This window comes from Monodelphis domestica, chromosome 4 (assembly GCF_027887165.1).
Source record: "Monodelphis domestica isolate mMonDom1 chromosome 4, mMonDom1.pri, whole genome shotgun sequence".
Classification (NCBI taxonomy): Eukaryota; Metazoa; Chordata; class Mammalia; order Didelphimorphia; family Didelphidae; genus Monodelphis; species Monodelphis domestica.
The window spans coordinates 444,207,405-444,226,936 of NC_077230.1; the positions used below are offsets into that span (position 1 = coordinate 444,207,405).

General features: G+C 45.2%; 1 protein-coding gene across 5 annotated transcripts in view; it reads left to right on the forward strand.

Annotated features, from left to right (window-relative positions):
• Positions 1–18,610, forward strand: part of LOC100030037 (cytosolic phospholipase A2 gamma-like) — a 29,609-nt gene extending 10,999 nt beyond the window's left edge. For 3 of the 5 annotated variants that reach the window (XM_056796817.1, XM_056796818.1, XM_056796816.1), the window contains exons 2-16: positions 2,012–2,070; positions 2,358–2,404; positions 2,631–2,742; positions 3,157–3,293; positions 4,522–4,720; positions 5,264–5,378; positions 7,054–7,209; positions 7,403–7,456; positions 7,589–7,687; positions 10,961–11,068; positions 12,043–12,180; positions 13,922–14,017; positions 15,255–15,409; positions 15,671–15,848; positions 17,330–18,609. In XM_056796817.1, the coding sequence (XP_056652795.1) occupies positions 2,056–2,070; positions 2,358–2,404; positions 2,631–2,742; positions 3,157–3,293; positions 4,522–4,720; positions 5,264–5,378; positions 7,054–7,209; positions 7,403–7,456; positions 7,589–7,687; positions 10,961–11,068; positions 12,043–12,180; positions 13,922–14,017; positions 15,255–15,409; positions 15,671–15,848; positions 17,330–17,490 (1,770 nt within the window). In that variant the 5' untranslated portion in view covers positions 2,012–2,055 and the 3' untranslated portion in view covers positions 17,491–18,609. Of the gene's footprint in view, positions 1–2,011; positions 2,109–2,357; positions 2,405–2,630; positions 2,743–3,156; positions 3,294–4,521; positions 4,721–5,263; positions 5,379–7,053; positions 7,210–7,402; positions 7,457–7,588; positions 7,688–10,960; positions 11,069–12,042; positions 12,181–13,921; positions 14,018–15,254; positions 15,410–15,670; positions 15,849–17,329 lie in introns of all 5 variants that reach the window. The other 2 variants (XM_056796819.1, XM_056796820.1) reach the window with 2 other exon arrangements.
• Positions 18,611–19,532: the final 922 nt, after the last annotated feature.

A 19,532-nucleotide genomic window follows, 5' to 3' on the forward strand; every position in this document is an offset into this window, starting at 1 on the left:
AGAAAGATTAAAGATGGAGCTTGGCCAGAGGCCAAGCTCCTGCAAGGACAGCCATCAGCTAGCCTGAAAGAGAGAGAGAGAGAGAAGGTGGAGCTTGCTGGGCTAAATATAGTTTTTGATATGCAAATATACACAGTACATAGGGATGATTCTCATTGGTTAATGACAAGGCATAGGTGTGGTTTCTCTTAACCAGGGGAGAACAAAGAAACCTGTTTTCCCGCCTAACCTGGGAGAAACTGGGGTCAAGGGTCAGAGGCCTTCCCAGCCATGAGCAATACTGAGCATGCTCAAGACTGAGCATGCTCTTTTAAGGCAATCGGCACATACCAACCATTCCCCTTGTCCATAGCTAGGGGTGGACTGCTACACTGACTCCCTTTCCCTTGGGCTTAGGGAGGCCACTTTGGCCAAGGCCTTTAACTACTGCCTGGCTCAGCCTGAGCCAGAGCAGTTTAAATTAACTCATTCCTCTCTCTCTCTCTCCTCCTTAATTCCTTGTCTCTATATTAATTCAAATCACCATAATTTCCCACTGACTTGGGTATTTTATTATTTGGGATTTTCCATGGCTACCAAATTAATTTAGATTTTCAAGTCACAATGCTAAAATTATCCTTACAGGACAGAGGGAGGGGACACTGGGGGTTAGGGATGAGTTTTTGATATAAACTTGTGTTGTGTCCTTAGGTCTGTAATGCATCCTTCCTGTTGGAAATGGGGGAAGGTGCAAAGGAGATCAGTGAGCAGCAGTTCTTGGATTTGCTTCCTCCTGCCCTTCTTTTTCCTTCCTTTCTTCCTTTTTTCTTTCCTTCCTTTCTCTTCCCTTTTCTTCTAGATTTGAACCCAGGACCTCCCATCTCTGAGCATGGCTCTCAATCCACTGAGTCTCCTTAGATGCCTCTTTTATTTTACCTTTTTTTGGTATTCTGTGTGTGTCCTAGATCAGGGAAACAGCTGAAGTTGCTTTATCTTTGGTGTATAATTTCTGTTTTTAAACGGCTTGGAGTCCAAAAAAAGAGTCTAGTTCCGCATCTTGCTCATCACGTGACTTAGAAGTGCTCTCCTTCCACCTGCAGGCTGTGAACGTATTTAAGTGCCAAACAGGGGATTTTCTATGTGAACCCAGAAGTAATAGGAAGCTACTGAAATGTATGTGTAGAGGAGCGACATGGTCAGATGTGCACTTTAGGGGGTCACTTTGCTGGCTGAATGGAGAATGGACTAGAGTGGGGAGAGCCTTGAGCCCAGCTGACCCTCCAGCAGGCTATAGAATGGTCTAGTGTGAGGTGACCAGGGCAGTGACAGAGGAGAGGAGGGGATGGATTTCCAAGATGCTGCAAAGGTAACCAAGGTGGAACCTTACAGATGCCTGTCCTAGCGGATCCTCCCAGTGTAGGATTCTCTCTCTGACATCGGGCTGTTCGGGTTTAGGAGTTGTTAAGTCCAGGCTCCTGGGGTGGAGCTGAGGACCAAAGAAGGCAAGAGAGGGAGGGAAGAAGAGACGTGCTACAGGACAGAGCAGGAGGTTTTGCAACCCCCTAGGCCAGGGTTCACCTGGGCAAAGGGAGTAGGAAAGAAAAGGAGAGGCTAGCCCTGGGTTTAAATGGTTATGCTGGGAGGTCGAGATAGATAGAATTGGAAGGAATGATGGGAAGGAGGCAGGAATGGGAGGCCTAGAAAAGGATGAGCAAGGGGCCCGAGGGAAGATCCTCAGTCTTCCTCCTGAGGGCACTGGACAAAGAGAGGCTAGGGCACCCTACCCTGAAGCTGAGGGAGGGAGGGAGGTGCCAAGTGCACCTCTGTGTTATCCAGGGCCTAGAGATGGGCTCAGAGGGGTGAGGGGGACCCCTGAGTTCACACTTACTTGGCGTGACCATCTAAGGAACTGAATTAGATGGGAAAGAGAGAGAAGCAGACAGAGCAATGCTCAGCCACACACACACACACACACACAGACCCCTGTGGGCAGCTTCTGGCTTCTTGTCCCCACTTGGTTTTTCTTTTCTAGGCCAGATCTTCCTGTGATCAGAAGAGCTGGTGAGGATAGCAGGCATGGCTCTACTCCAGGTACTGTCCTAGTTTCTGAGGCTACTCGGTACCGCCAGGTAACTTCTTATGTGGGATTGGAGTGAAGGGTCAAGTTGGGGCAGAGGAATGAGGATGGAGGTGAGGTGGCCCATCTGGTGGATGGAGATGCCAAGTAGAGCCTTCAATGCCGGGAGTAGCTCTTGGGGTGGGCCTGTAAGGGCGAGGGGTTTCCTGTCTCTGCTTATGTGAACACTGTGGGCAGTGGGGAGAGACAGTCTTACCATTGGGCCTCTAAAAAGAGCCTCCACTAGCCTCTGTCTTTCCAGCGAGGATCCTGCGGCACCATGAATCCCCCTGGCAAATGTGATGAAAGGTAAGGGGTTGGGGAGGTCCCAAGCAAGTGTGATACCCAACAGGAAAAGGGGTGGTTGAGTGGACAGCAGAGAAGGTTGACAGGCAGGCGGGTCCGTGGGTGGCAGATCTGGGACCAGGGCTAGGCACTGAGATCATGAAGAGCTTCAGTCTGATGGCAGGAAGGACTTCCAGGGCAGTCGGGCCCAAGGAGCTGTCTGTAACGAGCCTCTTCCTATCCTGGGCAGTTCTGACATCCATATCCGTTCTGGAATCTCAGAGGAAGAGAAAGCAGCAGTGAAAAAGCGGAAGGAGCTAGTCTTGACAACCTTGAGGAACTTGGGCCTTAATGCCAACAAGGTATGGGGCTGCCCTGGAGGTCTGGGCAGGACCCAGGAGCGTCCGTCCGGGATGTTCTTTGGGTTTTCCTGAAGGGGATACTTGATGGGACTCAATTGCAGTCTTTCCCTCCTTCCATTTCCTGTTTGCTTGATCTCTTCCAGGGTGTGAACCTTTGTTCCTTCCTTTCCTGGTGGCATTCTTGTAGGCTCTCTTCTTTCTCAGAAGCAAATTCATCAACCTTTCCCCACCTCCTTTCAGTGGGAATTCTATCTCTTTCTCCTCTTTTCCAAGGTTGGGAATCATCACTCTCTTCCTACCTCCTAGAGTGGAGCTTGCGTTATGCCTTACCCAAATGTGAAGCCACTCCTCTCTCCTGGTGTAACACTTCCCTCTCTCACAAGCCACCTTCACCCCTCTCTCCATTGTGCCTAGGCTCCTGTGGTTTCTGTCCTGGTCTCTGGCGGGGGCCTGAGGGCCGCCATAGCCTGCCAAGGCATCCTTAGTGAGCTGAGCAACGTGGAGCTCCTGGACCTGGTCACATACCTTGCGGGGGTCTCTGGCTCCACTTGGTAAGAGCTTCTCATTGTGTGTGTGTGCTATCTCTAGGGAGAGCATCCTCAACTCCACTGGGAGGAAGGGACCCTGGGTTCATCCCCAGGCTCTGCCCCCCTCCACAGATCCCTCTGCTGACTCCAAGATAAGGTTGAGACTTCTATGCTTTCTTTGCTGATGTTGAAGGGGTTTCTAGAAGGGCATAATGAATGACAAAGAACTTGGGGGAACTGTAAAGAGTTTGGGAGGAACCATGGACTTTGTAGATGACAAAGCAGAGCTATACTGTAAAGCACTTTAGAAACTCCCCAGCTGTGTAAAGAATGTATTGGCTAATAGTCGATAGGTTTTCAGTGAAAAGCCATCCAGCCCTTTGTGAACTAAGCTTGCAAAACATAATAGAGGGGAGGAAGGAAGCAAGTAAGCATTTTTTAAGTACCATTTGAGTGCCAGGGACCCTTCTAAACAGGTTTACAAATGCTATATTATTGGCTCCTCACAATAATGCAAGGAGGTATGAACTATTATCTCCACTTTACAGTTGGGTAAATGGGTAGTCAGAAGTGAAGTGACTTGCCCAGGGTCCATTAGTCAGTAAGTAACTGAGGTCACATTTGAACTTGGGTCTTCCTTTAAGTTTTTTTAAATTTAATTAGTTGATTTAGAATAGGTTTCCATGGTTACAAGATTCATTTTCTTTCCATCCCCATCTCCCGAAGCTAAGAAGCAATTCCACTGGGTTTTACATGTGTCATTGATCAAGCCCCATTTCCATATTATTGATATTTGTACCAGGATGATCATTTAGAGGCTACATCCCCAACCATATCCACATTGACCCACGTGATCAAGCAGTTGTTTTTCTTCTGGGTTTCTTCTCCCACAGTTCTTTCTCTGGGTGTGGATAGTGTTCTTTCTCATAAGCCCCTCAGCATTGACCTGGATCATTGCATTGTTGCTAATAGAGAAGTCCATTACATTAGATTGTGCCACAGTGTATCAGTCTCTGTGTATAAGGTTCTCCTGGTTCTGCTTCTCTCATTCTGCATCAGTTCCTGGAGGTCATTCCAGTTCCCATGGAATTCCTCCCGTTCATTATTCCTCTTAGCACAATAGTATTCCATCACCAGAAGATACCATAATTTTGAACTTGGGTCTTGCTGATTAGAGTTGGTGCCTCTTAGTGGCTTTGTAACTGGTCAGACCTTTTACCATCTGGGCAGACAGTGCTTCTTTCATCCTCAGGTGCATGTCCTCCCTCTACACCAAGAGTGATGGGTGGCAGAACCTGCAGAAGGCAGAGAATGAGTTACGGAGGCGACTGCAGAAGGACAAATGGAATTTCTCTCATGCCCTGACTGGGCTCTGCATGGCTGCAAAGAGGGATGACTATTCCCTGACTGACTTCTCGTCCTATACCCTTGTCTACTTCCTTACTAAGGAAGTAAGTTCTCTATCAGGACCCAGGGGAGCTGGGAGCAGAGAGTGGTATCAACTCAGGGTGAAATGATCCTCACTTTATGCCCCATTTGGGTGGCTGACTCAGTCCAAGGGTCCTGTTTGCTGGTCAATCACTCACCATTTATTAATTATTTTTATTAATTACTTTTATTATTTATTATTACTATTATTTTTAATTTAATAATTTATTACTATATGCCAAATAACTGCTAAGTACAGGGGCACTTCTGGTTGCCCTCATGACACTTAATGGTGGTGAGGCAGGGTCACTTCCAGTCAGACCCTTGTTGAAAGAACCCTAGATTTAGAATCAAGAGACCTAGGTTCAAATCCTGCCTTTGCTACTGATTCTCCATGTGGTCTTGGGCAAGTACTTTCTCCTTTCTGGACCTCAGTTTCTTCACCTGAAAAATGACATGGTTGGAGTAGCAATAAGACTGTAAGATCCTGTGCCCTGTGGGCACACAGCTCCCTGAATCCTTTTCCATTTGTCTATATTTCAATCTTTTTCTCTTAACCTTATCAGCTTCTGGATGCCAACCTGTCAGGTTCAAGGAGTCAGTCTGAGACGGGGACTGTGCCGTATCCCATATTTGCCACTGTCGACCATTACTTCAAACGCGAAGGAAAGAAGACTCTGAGTGAGCATGTCCCTGGCATCTCCCCTGGAGGGGTCCTAGGGTGGGGTGGCACGATATCTACCTCGAAGGCCTGTTTTGATTAGTGATGCTGGCCAGTGAATGGACATGGTTGTAGTCTAGGAATGTCTACCATAGTTCATGCAGCTGAGCTCTTTTTGGAGGAAAAGTTTATAGACTCATCACAGTTCCAGATTTGGAGGGGACACCAGAGATCATCTAGCCCAACCCACACCAGTACAAGAATCCTCACTTCACCATCTCTGATGGTGGATACATTTCTCTGATGCCCATGTAAACCCTTCACAACCTGGTTTCCTTCCTTTTTTGCCAGTCTTCTCACACTTAACTCTTTCCACATGCTCTACAGTCCAGAAACACTAGGCTACTTGCTGATCCTCGAATATAATGTTTCATCTCTCCACTCTTTGCTGCTGGCTGTCTTTTGTGCTTGGAATAGTCTCCTTCATCATCCCCACATCCTGGCTTCTCTCATTTTCTTCAAGATTCAGTTCAAAACTCATAATCTACAGGATATTTCCCCCAGCACTGAACAAAGATAGTACCCTCCCCTCTGAGCTCGCCTTCCATCGATTCTTTATGTATTTTATCTGTGTTGTTGTTTCTACCATTACGGAAACCATATTTTTGTACATATAGGTCCTTTTCCTCTTTCTTTGAACTCTTTGAGATAGACCTAGGAGTGGGGTTACTGAGACAAAAGGGTATGGACAGTTTTATAGACCTTTGGGCATAGTTTCAAATTGCTCTCCAGAATGGCTGATCAATTTGCAATTCCACCAGCAGTGCATAGGTGTCCCATTTCCCATATTCTCTTCAACCTTTCTTATTTTCATCTTCTGTCATATTAGCCAATCTGATAGATGTGAGGTGGCACCTTGTAGTTCTTTTGCTTTGCATTTCTCTAATCTTCACATCCCTCTTAAATGTTTTATTTTCACAGTGAAGCTCCATCTCCACTTTTAAGAGACTTTTTAAAAGAATAACTTCATTTCCCATTATAGTATGGAGTGTGGAGATGAATTATTTGAACCTATTTATTATTGTGTCATGTTTACTTCTGACTACCATGCTTTAAGAGGGACATTGTTAAGAGAGAGAGTATCCAGAGGAGGGCAACCAGGTTGGTGAAGGGTGTCAAATTCATGACATTTAAGATTTAGTTGAAGGAACAGGGAATGTTTAGCCTGAAAAAGAGATGGGGGTACATGAAAGCTGTCTTCAAATATCTTGATGTCGGTCACATGGAAGAGAAATTGGGCTTGTTCTGTTGAGCTTTAGATGGGTATAATATGCAAAGAATCTAATTAGCCTTGATGTCAGGAAACCCCCCAATACTTTCAACTCTCCCAAAGTAGAGTGGCCTGCCTCCTGAGATGGCTCATTCCTTGTCCCTAGGAATCCTAGTCATCCAGCCTTGGGTATACGAGGGATTTGGGGTTAGACATGGAATTAGGGTGAGGGCGAGTGGGTATTGGATTATGTAGCTAATGAGTGTGAATGTAGCTAGATATAAAGCCCTGGGATGGTGTGAGTCTTCTGATGGGAAGCCCAGAAGCAGGGTGTAAATCCTTCTGGGTGTGAATCTTATCCTGTTGTGACTCCTACCCTGGTGTAAAATCTGGTCATCAAAGCCACAGTTTTGTTGACTTCCTAGAGTCCTGGTTTGAATTCACTCCTCATGAAGCTGGCTACCCAACACTTGACCTCTCAACACCTGGTGCTTATGTTTCTACCACCCTTTATGGGAGCAAGTTCAAGGCAGGGAAGCTCATCCAACAGGAAGCTGAAAGGGATTTATCCTACCTGAGAGGTAAGAACTGAACCTATCCTCCAACAAGAGGCAGGGTGACAGAAGTAGTGTGATTCCTTCCTGTGTACATTCTTTGGTCCCCAGTTAGCATCCTAGTTCCCAGAGATTCTGTTGCTCCTTAGAGGTACAAAGTGCCAAATGAGAACCTGGACTTTAATTCCATTCTGTGATAGTCTTCTCCTCTTCTTTGCAGGATTGTTTGGCAGTGCTCTGGTGGACAGAAATTCTATTCTCACATCTATAAGAGGTAGGTGTGAGAAACTGGTTTCTTCGGGTTCAGAGAAGGAGAGAAGGGGAACAAGGCTAATAAATGGGGGGTTGGGGCCAGGATAAGCCTTTCTTTTAACCCCCATTGAAAGAAATTCCATTTTCCTTGTAGATTTCTTATTGAAATTCATCCATCAGGATAGTACCGAGAAACAAAACCTCCTAGGTCTGTATCCCAAAGAGATAGAAGGAAAAGGACTTGTGCTTGAAGGTAATGACCTGAACTTGATTGGGATGGGCTTGGCCCTGGGTATCAAAGACCTGTTTTTAAATGGTCATATTTGGTGATTGTGGCCAGAGAAATGTACTCATGTTGCTTGAGATTTATATAAGCTTGGTTATATGGACTGGAATCAATGCCTTTCAAATTATGCCTAACAGCCCTATGCTTGTACTCAGTCGGTACCGTGTTCCCTAAATATGTTCATTGTTTTATCACTTTTTGATTCATTATGTCAATTGGTGAAATGGTCTTAAGGAAATCCAATCAACTCCTCTAGGTTTAGAGATAAGAAATTTGGGGACCAGAGGAAAAAATGGGACCATTGATTCTTAAAAACCAATGAAGCTTTTTATTAAACAATAAGGCAAAAGCAAGACTAATCATGACATTTACTCAATAGTAGCAAAACAAAGGAGTAATGAAAAAGTCACAGTCTATTTATAAGCCTAGGTCACACTCTCCCACCAATGCACAGTGTCCCCAAGGGATGAGAAAGTGATAGTAAAGTAGATGCACACTGAAGTCTAGCAATAAAGCAAATGAGTAGAGAAACTGGGGCTAGGGACAACAAATGACTGTGGAAGGTAGGCTTCAGAATTTTTTTATCTCTAGTGAAGAGTGTGTACTATGCATCAGTTGGTGGACAAAACTATTTTTCAGCTGGTTAGTCTCCTATTGAGCAAAGTCACTTCTGTGCAACTCTTGGGCTGTTGAGGTTATGTAAAGTTCTTTTAGCACATAGCAACCAATGGCAACATATTGATAAAGTGTTGGGCTCATTTTACAAAATTTTTTGTTCTTTTGTTAAAACAGTTGCATTAAGCGTGGAATCAGCAAGTTAATCAAGTCTTCTCTGTGAGCTATAAGAAGCTTTTCCTTCTTAAGCCATAAAGGGCAGTTAAGGGCAATATAGGCACCCCCCAAAAGTCTTCTATCTTTCAAGTGGCACTAGCTGGCAGCGAGCCAAACATCTCCTTCCATAGAGAGAATTCTGTTCTCCAACCTCAGGATTCTCCTCCAATCAAGCAGCTACTGACTTCAGTTGCCAAGTCTAGCTGTCAGCCTTGCTCAGTCCCTATCAGCTTCTATAGTCTGTGTTTTGTAAGTTGTCTCTCTCTATGCCTTATCTTCTCAGCTTCTGACTCCTCCTCTGCTCAACTTCTCATATCTTATTTCCCATATGTTCTGGTTTTCTCTATATAGTAGAATAGGCTTTAAATCAGAGCTTCCATATAAGTGGTGACACAATTCTCTCTTATGATGTGAAACTGAAGTATTTTACATTTCTGGCAAGAATGACCTCAATAGCGCTTATATAATCATCCCACTCTTTCTAAACAGGTATTTGATAATTTCTATATCAATCTTCAAATTATTTACAAAATTAATTAAATGTGAGTGGATAGACTCCAGTGTGATTTAGCCTTCCTTACCTTAATTGCTCTGTTTTCCATCAGGACCTGTTGGAAAATTTAAGTGAGAGGCAATATTCTCTCAGATCCACAGGACATCTGCATATTTCTTCAAGTATTTTTATTTGTGTTCTTCTTTTAAGTTCATTTTATTGTTGCCTTTTAAATAATTACTCTTTTTCTGCTCCCATATACTAGCATAGAGATTATAAAAAGGGCAGTCAGTTGGGGAAGGGGCAGAAGCATTCGTGGGCACTGACATCGGCCTTTTGAGCCATCTGCTGCATGGATAACCTGTCAGGGCTACCTCTACCCACTTCCCCTCATCCCATTTATCCTACCCCTTCAATAAATCCTTTAGTTATCAAGTCAGATTTTGGATTGGCGTATTTCAATAACAGAAAGGGTGTCTAGGTAATTGGGGACAGGCCTCAAAGCTTGAGACCAGTCCCATTCTGTGGCAAGGCCAGACAAGGCCTGCCACATATCTCCTTTGGGGAAGAAAAAGTAGAAACCTTCCTCTGAAGCAGCTGACAGGGGAGACTGACATCTCATCCCCTCAGCCACTGTTGTCAAAGGGACTCAAGGGATATAGCCTGCTTGATATCTCTTGAGGAGAGAGGGGAATTATCTTTCCCTCTCTCTAGAGTTTATTTCAAACACTTGCTCCTGTTCACCCAAAGGAGGGAGAGAGAGGTCCTGCCAATTTTCCTCTCTCAACAGATTTTACCTCAGACCCTGTTTCCTGGTCACTTGGTCCTCTCAACTCCCCACTGGTATAATACTTTAACCAGTGAGACAAACCAACCATCCATTATTTATTAAAAGAAGGATCCCCCTTCTTTTCTTCTTTTTTAACATAACAGTATTGGTGGTCTCCTCTAGTTAAATGCAAACTCCTTGACAGTAAGGATTCCTTTTTTCTTTGTATTTATAACTCCAGTACCTACCACAGAGTAGACCCCTAATACATGCTTACTTGTATGAATGATTGAGTTCAAATTCTTGAAGACAGACATCGTAATCATCCTTCTCTTCTGATATATTTCTTGCTAGTTTGAGAAAATGAAAGAAGTGGGCTATGATATATATTTCATTCGATGATCTTCATGATTTTCAAAATACTAATAACAACTGTCACTTCTATATTTCATAGTTCTTTAAGGCCTACAAATTACTCTCCCCAACAGAATTTGGAGAAATAAATCATGTAAATATCACCACCTTTATTTTAGAGAAGAAGAAATCGAAGCAGTTCAAAAAGGAAAATGACTCAACTAAGGTCACACAAGTAGGAAATCTCAGAACAAGGATCAAATGAAGTTCAAGATGCTCTTTCTACTCAATATGCTGTTCTTCAGCAAGAGACTTAAGATGACTCTAAAGGATAGAGATGGGAGGTCCTGAGTTCAAATCTGGCATCAGATACTTCCTAGCTATGTGACTCTGGGCAAATCACTTAATTCCCATTGCCTAGTTCTTATCACTCTTCTTCCTTGGAACCAAAACACAGTATTGGTTCTAAGATGGAAGGTAAGAGTTTTTTTAAATGTCTCTAAAGAAGAACTTGCTTCTAGGATGAACAATTTATGTGTCCAAACGTGGTCTCCTTTCTGAGGTTCTTGGTGTTGATCCACCTTCTGAGGATGCATTAAGGGATAGTTTTTATCAATTTCTTCCAGGATCTTTGAGTTTAGACCAGTGGACTTCTCCCTGTGAACAGATAACATTCTTATATTCTTAGGCCTCCTCACTGAAGAGACGGTTCCTGATCTTTCAGCCAAGATTGCGTGTCTCTGGGAGAGTCAGAAAGAAGGGATATTATTTATGCTGTGACCTGTCTTTTCAGGAGATATCTTGAAAACCATCATGGAAGAACTAGTCACCTTGGTTTACATCTTTACTACTGGTGGAGACTATCTGCCAGTCCTGGAAAGTCTCCAATTTAAAATGGCAGGTATGAATACAAAGAGGGATGGTGGTAGTTCCAGTAAGGCTTTCATAACCAAGAAGAGAATCCCCCTCCCTTAAGCAAAATCTCATAGAGGCATAGGATGTCAAAACTGTAATAGCCCTTATGCTCATTTTGCAGAAAAGGCATATATGATGGATATGAGGTTCTTAGACCAAAGAAAGAATGAGGGGAAGCACTGGGATGTGAACAAGTCTTCTGAATCCACATCCAGGCCCTTGATATAGTCAATAAGACAATGCATCAACTTTTGGGCAGGTCCTAGTTGAAAAGGAAAGACTATTTTCTTCTCTAAGAGCTTCTAAGAGGTTGAGATGTAGTCCTGCCATTGAGGATTCCCTTAGTCTGAAGGAAGCAGCATAGCCCTACCCCGGAGACAGTCCTGACCTGGCAATGTAGACCTTCCTTCAGAGGGTCCCTAGTCTGAGGGAAGACATTTGGCTCCTGGCTGAGATGGAAAACTCAGTTCTGATTGCATCCCAGAGTCATGCTCTTTGGGACACCTGGCCTTAGCAGTGAGATGTGGTAAGTGTGAGGGGGAAGGCAAAAGAGAGCATGGAGGTGGGAGGAAGGATTGCCACAAGGAAAAGAAAAGCTGATAGTATGGGCACAGAAGCAGAAGTAGGGAGTAATTTTTCAGTTTGGGTATTCCTCAAGAGTCCTGAGAACCAAAGAGTTTCAGGTGCTATGTTCCTCAGCAGATGTTGACCAATTCTTCTGAGGGAAGACTTTCTGAGTGGTCCACGGTGAGCTGGCCAAGGTGCTGACATATTCAGTCAGGGCACAGGATGCATCTGAAGTCCAGAAGAATGTGTTAGTTGTTTTCCATACTTCTTGTCCTACTTTCCTCCAAATCAGCTGAATTCCTGGGCAAAAAGCTATGACCAAGACCCACTCAGGCAGCAAATATGGAGCTCTCTGAGGGGATAGAGGCTGATGCATCCTCTTTCTGTTCACAGGGTACAAAGATTTTTCTCAGTCTCAGAGAATGATCACCAAGATGCTTCAGCACTCGCGCCAGACCTCTTCAGATCAACAGAGACAATCCATTCTGGACTTACTCACAGAGGTTTTGAAGCATGATGCAAAGGAAGAGCGTGAGTGAAATTTTCCCTGCAGCTGCAATGTATACCCGTCCTCTAGCCAATGTTAGGACCACATGTACCGTGGAGGTATATGAGGGCAATGGGGACCATGCAGTTAACTCATCCAAAATTCTCCAGTATCATAATAGCTCAAGGACCATCAAAGAATGCCTATTCTTCATGGCAGTGAATCCGAGGTTCATAAAGGGGTGAGGGTTGGCCCAAGGTCCAATGATTAAACCAGAATATTCTAGGATCCAGAGGATCTAGAGCTGTGAGAAATCATTGAGTTGATGTAGTCTGCCTCTTCCCTCCCCCCATTTTATGGAGAGAGAAACTGAGGTACAAAGGGACTATATAGCTTTGGCAAGGTCATATATCTAGCAAGAATCAGAACCAGATTTCAAAATCAGATTGCATGGCACTACTTTTTCTGCCTTTTCTACAGCACTGATCTGGCTTTTTAAATGAAAAAATATTTAAAAAAATTTTTAAATTTAGATTATTTTTCCATGGTTCCATGGTTCATGATTCTCTCCTCTTTGCCCACCCTCCTCTTGCTCTTTCCTCCCCACTCCTGAAGCTGACAAGCAGTTCCACTGGGTTACACATGTATCATTGTTGGAAACCTATTTCCATTTATTCATATTTGCAGTAGAGTGATCTTTTAACACCAAAACCCTAATCACACCCCCTTCAAACCACATGGGCGATCATATGCTTTTCTTCTGCATTTCTGTTCCCATAGTTCTTCCTCCAGATGTGGATAGCATTCTTTCTCATGAGTTACTCTCGACTGTCCTGGGTCACTACATTGCTGCTAGCAGAGAAGACCATTACATCCGATTGTGCCATAGTGTATCAGTCTCTGTGTACAATGTTCCCTTGGTTCTGCTGGAGGTTGTTCCAGTTCACATGGAATTCCTCCAGTTCATTATTCCTTTGGGCACAATAGTATTCCATCACCATCAGATACCACAATTTATTCAGCCATTCTATGGATACCCCCCTCATTTTCCATTTTTTTTTGCCACCACTAAGAGTGAGGCTATAAATATTTTTGTACAAGTCTTTTTCCTTATCTCTTTGGTGTACAAACCCAACAGTGGTATGGCTGGGTCAAAGGGCAGGCATTCATTTAAAGCCCTTTGTGGATAGTTCCAAATTGTCCTCCAGAATGTTTAAACCAATTCACAGCTCCACCAGCAGTGTATTAGTGTTCCAATTTTGCTATATCCCTTCCAACATTTATTACTTTCCTTTGCTGCCATATTGGCCAGTCTGCTAGGTGTGAGGTGGTACTCAGAGTTGTTTTAACTTGCATTTCTTTAATCAGGAGAGATCTACAACATTTTTTTCATGTGATTATTGATAGTTTTGATTTCATCATGTGAAAACTGCCTATTCATGTCCTTTGACCATTTGTCAAATGGGGAATGGCTTGATTTTTCATAAATTTTACTTAGTCCTTTATTTGTAAAATTAAGCCTTTGTCAGAGAGTTTTATTATAAAAATATTCTTCCAATTTGTCGCTTTCCTTCTAATTTTGGCCACACTGGTTTTGTTTGTACAAACCCTTTTTAATTGGATATAATCAAAGTCATTCGTTTTACATTTTGCAATGTTCTCTTGCTTGGCCTTAAATTTCATCCTTTCTTACATGATCTGGCTTCTTTTTATCCTTGCTTCTTCAAATAAGGGACTGCTTTTATGGATATCTTTGATTCTGACTCAAATTTTCTCACTCTCTAGGCAATATCCGACCTTTCGTCCAATTCATATGGAAGACTTTCAAGTGCCTCTTATTCTGGACATGGGGAACAACAAATAACTTTCTGTATAAGTATGGTAAGGGCTTCTTAGGATCACAGTATCTGATTTGGAAGGGTGGCCACCCTTATCCAATTTGGACCTGGGCAGCTGTGTGCTATCCTTTGCAAGTGACTGTTGACTTTCTGCTTCAGGATCTTTAATGATGGGAATAACATCTCAAGATAGCCGTTTCTAGGATATTCTAGTTGTTGGGTCAGCTATCTTATGCCACGACCCATTCATGTGCATTTATTAAATACTTGTCATATGCCAGGCACTGTGCTAAGCAACGTAGCTACAAAGGTAGGTCTTTTCCTGAAAAACAAAAATCCAGTCCTTGCCTTCCAGGAGTTTGCAGTTTAATAGTGGAGCCAACCTGTGAATAGTTATGTACAAACAAGACAGATTCAGGAGAAATTGGGGGAAAATCAAGAGAAGGTACTTACTAATACTAAGGGGAACCAGGAAAGCATGATTTTAGCTTAGACTTGAAGAAAAACAGGGAAATCAGAGGGTAGAGATGGAAGAGGAAGAGTGTTACAGGCACTGGGGACAATTAATACAAATGGCTACAGTCAGGAGATAGAGTGACATATTAGGAAGTTTTCCCTCATCTCTAATGGAGATTTGCTATCTTATCAAATTGTGCCCTCCTCATTGCTCCTTATTCTGCTTTCTAGGATGAGCAGATCAAATCCCTCTTTCCCACGACTACCCTTCCGATGTTGGAACACAGAATATCCTTCTCTGTCCACTCCCCTCTTCCCCATCACACCAAAGGTCATCCTTGTGGCATGGGAGACTAGAAAAAGAAGTAAGAAGGCAGAGAAAGGAAACATGAGTGGGAAATATGTAGGGAATTGGGGGGAGCATCAATAGAATGAATTAAACAAACCCTTATCTCCCATCTTTGAATCCATACTGTGTATTGGTTCCAAGGGAAAAAAGCAGTAAGATCTAGGCAATAAGAGTTAAGTGACTTGCCCAGGGTCACATATCTAGGAAGTATTCAAGATCACATTTGAACCCAGGACCCACCATCTCAATCCAGTGAAGCTACCTCACTGTCCCCAATAGAATGAATTCTTCTTAGTGAATGGAAGATAATGTGTCTCTGCACTGATTATGGCGGGTAAGGCCGTAGCTGGCCATAGGAATGAACTGAGTGGCATGTCTGAGGTTTTGCTCATGTGGTCCTGATTCAGGAATGGATAGAGCCACTTCCAAGATCCTGGGCTTCTGTGAGAGGGTCTCTGGTCTTTTTTTTTCTCAGGAGACATCAAGGACAAGGATCTCACAGACCAGGAAAATCTGTATTTGATGGATGCTGGCCTGGATATCAACTGTGCCTATCCCCTGGTCCTGCCCCCAGTGCGGGACACTGACATCATCCTCTCCTTTGACTTCAGTGAAGGGGATCCATTTTTGGTAATGGGAAAGGCACTCACCTTCCAAAAGCCCTAGTCAGGGGCAATCAAGCAAGCAAGAGCCCCTGCTTAGAGACCTGGGTTCTAGTCTCCCAATCATGGCGTGACTTTCGTGCAGTCCTTTTCTCCTTCTGATTGGCCCCCATTTCCCGATCTAGAAAATGTGGTTGGGGTTGGGGGAGGGTGGAGAGTGTCTAGAGGCCTTTCAGGCTCTAGAACTCTCAGTTGGGAGTGGGAGTGGGTCTGTGTCCCCTCTCTCCAGACCATCAAAGATACAGCAAAGTATTGCAAAGCCTGCAATATCCCCTTCCCTCCGGTGGATGAAGATAAGCTCGACCAAGATGCCGAGGCTCCCTCTGACTTCTACATCTTTGAAAGGGAGAAGGGCCCTGTGGTCATGCACTTCCCCCTTTTCAATAAAGTGAATTGCGGCAGCCCAGGTATGGATTCGGTTAGCCACTGGGATGGTGGAGATGGGGTTCTGGGTTCAGAGGGTTCCCCAGGGTCTGGGATGATGCTCACTGAGGTTTGTGAGCATGGGCTTTGGCGCAGGCTTCTTTCTAGGCAGGGAGATGTGTTACTAGTTTCCAGAGAGCCCTGAGCTGTTATCCCTTCTTTAGTTCCTTCCACTCTAGTCCTGCCTGAAATGGGGCAGCTCAGCAGCCAGTGTCTTGTAAGGGCTTAAAGTACCAGCCAGGTGGATGGTGGAAGACTTCGAGGCTTAAACAGATTCTCCAGGAAAAGCAGTTTGGGTGAAGGGACTTGGGTTGAGCCCAGTCTGGCCTAGGTGTAAGCATCCCGGGATTAGCTTTTCCACAAATGTGTCAAGTAGCATGTTCCCAGGATTCCTGCGGGGCACTGCTTTGGCTCTTGGCTCGTCCCTGATCCCACAACAGCCTAGACCCAATTGCTGGAGAGGATCTTGGAATCTCTGGACTTGTATGTGAAGCTTGGCTTCCTGAGAGCTGCCAAAAGCTCTTGTCAGCCATGGGCCCACCCTGTGGCCTGGCAAGCGGTCAGTAGTGCTTGGTGTGCTTGAGATCCGGGACTAAGATATTCCAATGTCGTGGATGCTGGAGGATGAGAAGGACTCTGTGCTTGGAGAGAGAAACAGAGGCAGAGCGTCCAGAAATAGAGAATCGAGCCGCAGGATGGCAACAGGGTGTCACCGATCCAAGCCTGTGCAAAGCAGAGTTGTGGGGGGTGGCCCTCTCCATGCTGGGAATTCTCGGGGGGGGCGGGGCTCTCAGGTCTTAGAAGCATGGATGACCCTTCCCTCTCTCCCCTGGTCTAGCCAGGCTCTCCAACCTTTTCTGCCACTGCCAGTTAGGGTCGCATGAATGCTCATCCTAGAGCTGTTGACCACCTTCTTCAAGGACCAGAAGACTTGAGGGTGATACGGGGAGCTAAACAGGAGAATGCTTTACCTAGAGAAGAAACTCCCGACTTCCTGGATAATCTGTTCTGTCGTGCAGCCTGCCCATTGCGTAAAACAAGGGCCTTTGGCATGTAGTTGTAAGAAAGACAAACGAATGATTGACACGACTGATTTTTACAGAGCAAAAGTGGAACTTCTAGAGAGAGAAGAGGACTGAGGGCAGGACTAGTAACAGGAAGGTTTCTGGTATTCCACGGAGGGGCGCCATGCAAGAAACCTGGAAGCTGGGGATTTATAGATTTGTTTCTTCCACGTTGCAGTGGTGTACTTGATCCATCTTGGTGTGGAGCAGCCGGGGAGCCTTGAGGTTTGGGGTGGTGAGGGGAGGTGGATCCAGGCAACTCCAGGCCTGGTGCTTTGCTCACGGGGCCACCTTGCTGTCCTAGCTCTCTTCCAATGTGCATTTGCTCTTTTATGAGGAGGCATATGTCTAAAATGGGCCGCTTGGTAACATCATGGTTTCTCTGTCTCCCTGGGTCTTAGAGGTCATCAAGAAGAGACGTGAGACCTTTGCGACATTCCGCTTTGACGACTATTCTGATGATGAGGTGCGTCAACTCCTGGAAGATGCGAAGGCCAATGTGAGGAACAATAAGGAAAGAATCTTGGGAAAGATCTGTACACTGGCACGGGCAGCCTCATAGGACGGCGGCCTCCAAAGCTTCTGCCCTCACAGGGTGCACACACGCTGGCATGGCTTCTACTACCCAGGAGCAGCTGTTGTTCCTTCTGCCCTTCTGGGACAATCTCTCAGTCAGCTGCTCCAGAAATGCTTTCAGTGGCCAACTCTTTTTAGAAGGCCCCGCCATTATGCTTCGTACTCTCAGACGACTTGTCTGCCTTCTGCTTACCCTCTCTCAGGGCCAATAAAATGTTGTCCTGGCTCACAGCCATCTCGAGTTTCATCCTTCTTGTTACTCTTCTATTTACAGAAGCTTAGAGTTGCCAGGAGGAGGGCTGGTCCCAGGGCGAGGACACAGGAATTGGAGTCACGGTTCAGACACTGGATGTGGGTCCCTGATACAGTTTGCTCTAAGCTTCTGTTTCTTCTTATATAGAACAGTGATATATAGGCAATGTCCAGCTCAGATCTGCTGAGTGAGGTGGGGAAGAATGTAGCATCCCAAGCATATTCACATCTATGAAATATAAATGACTGTATGGCGACTGTGTCTCCAAGCATGAGGCTTTACCGATAAGGTTTGTGAAGGTAACCTTGACCTGATCATGCGACCTATTGACCATCACAAGCCCATTAACATATTCGGAGACTTGCCGGGAAAGCGCGGTTACGTCCTACACGCCCAAAAGGTGTTCCCTCCATTGTACCACCCAATCTTGATTGTCTAAGATATGTGATGTAATTGTTACGTGATTAGAGGCATCCCTCTGCCTCCTCATCAATAAAAGCAAGGCAACCCCTGGAATTCTCTCTTTTTAGGAAGGTTCTTTCCCTCGCTAGGATCACAGTTTCTCTCTCTCTCTCTCTCTCTCTCCTCCAAGTCCTTTCCTTCCCCGAGGCTGTGACCATCTCGGCCTGCATTCTCTATCTTAATCTCCTCAACCACCTCCTATTCCATTATCCTCATTTTCCACCTTAAGGAAAATCATAGGGGTTGCCTGCCCTATCCAACCACTGACCTGTCCGTGTCTTTCATTTCCACCCTGGTTCTCGGTTCCTACCTCTCCTCGGGTCCCATCACAAAGGGGAGCCCCTTCCCTTGTGGGACCCTGCTGGTCAGGGAAGTCCATTAGGAGCGAACCCACAAGTGGCACCCGGTTTTGGGAGCGAAATTCCTTTGTTACAGGCTTGGAGTGCGCACAACCTGAGGAGCGATCATCGAGGTACGGAGTCACAAAGGCGTGACCGGGCAGGTGGCCTCTGACGGTAAGAAACATCTTTTATTTCAATTTCTTATTTAAAGAATCATTTAGAACCATGGGTCAATCAGCCTCCTCCCATTCATGTTAGATCAGACTACTAAAGTCACTTACAGAAAAGAAAGGCATTAAGGTGTCAGAAGCTAAGATAAAAGCCTTAATTAAGATAATAATAAGAGCATACCCCGACTTCCCAGCCGCAGGGGTGCTCAATATACAGGATTGGGAGTTAATTGGTGACAAAACGAGGCCGTGTCAGAAAGAAGGACAGAAAGTATCGCAGGCCAGTCGGAACACTTGGGACACTGCAAGGATGGCCTTGAGGGCACAACCTGTGCAGACTTTAGGCATCACGGGTGCTGGAAAGCCAAGCCTCAGTCTAACCCGAATTCTCAGAATGCCGAAGGTCCCTCCACCTGTGGAGGAAGAAGCCTCTGCTCTAACCTATCTCTTAGGGCGGATGGCCGAGAGAGCGCCATGGGCACGTCTAACACTTTCTCCTAATCCTTTCACTATGGAGGATTCCATTCTAAAAGGCGGGGAAGCCATAACGTTCAGTGCGTTTGGCTCACGGCTCCCTCCTCTGCCTTTTAAAACGTGGGAAATGAGGCAAAGGGCGTTCAACGCGAAGCCATTTCAGCATCCCGATCATAAGGTAGAAGAATCTTTCCAAACGCAAGAGGAAGTCCCTTCCTCGGAAGCTTCCAGCCTTCTCCAGCCACCTTCATCCTTTAGGGCTTCTTGTCTTGTGCAGCCCGCCCCCTCCCCCGCAGAACTCTGCAAGCCAAAAGGGCAATAAGGAGGC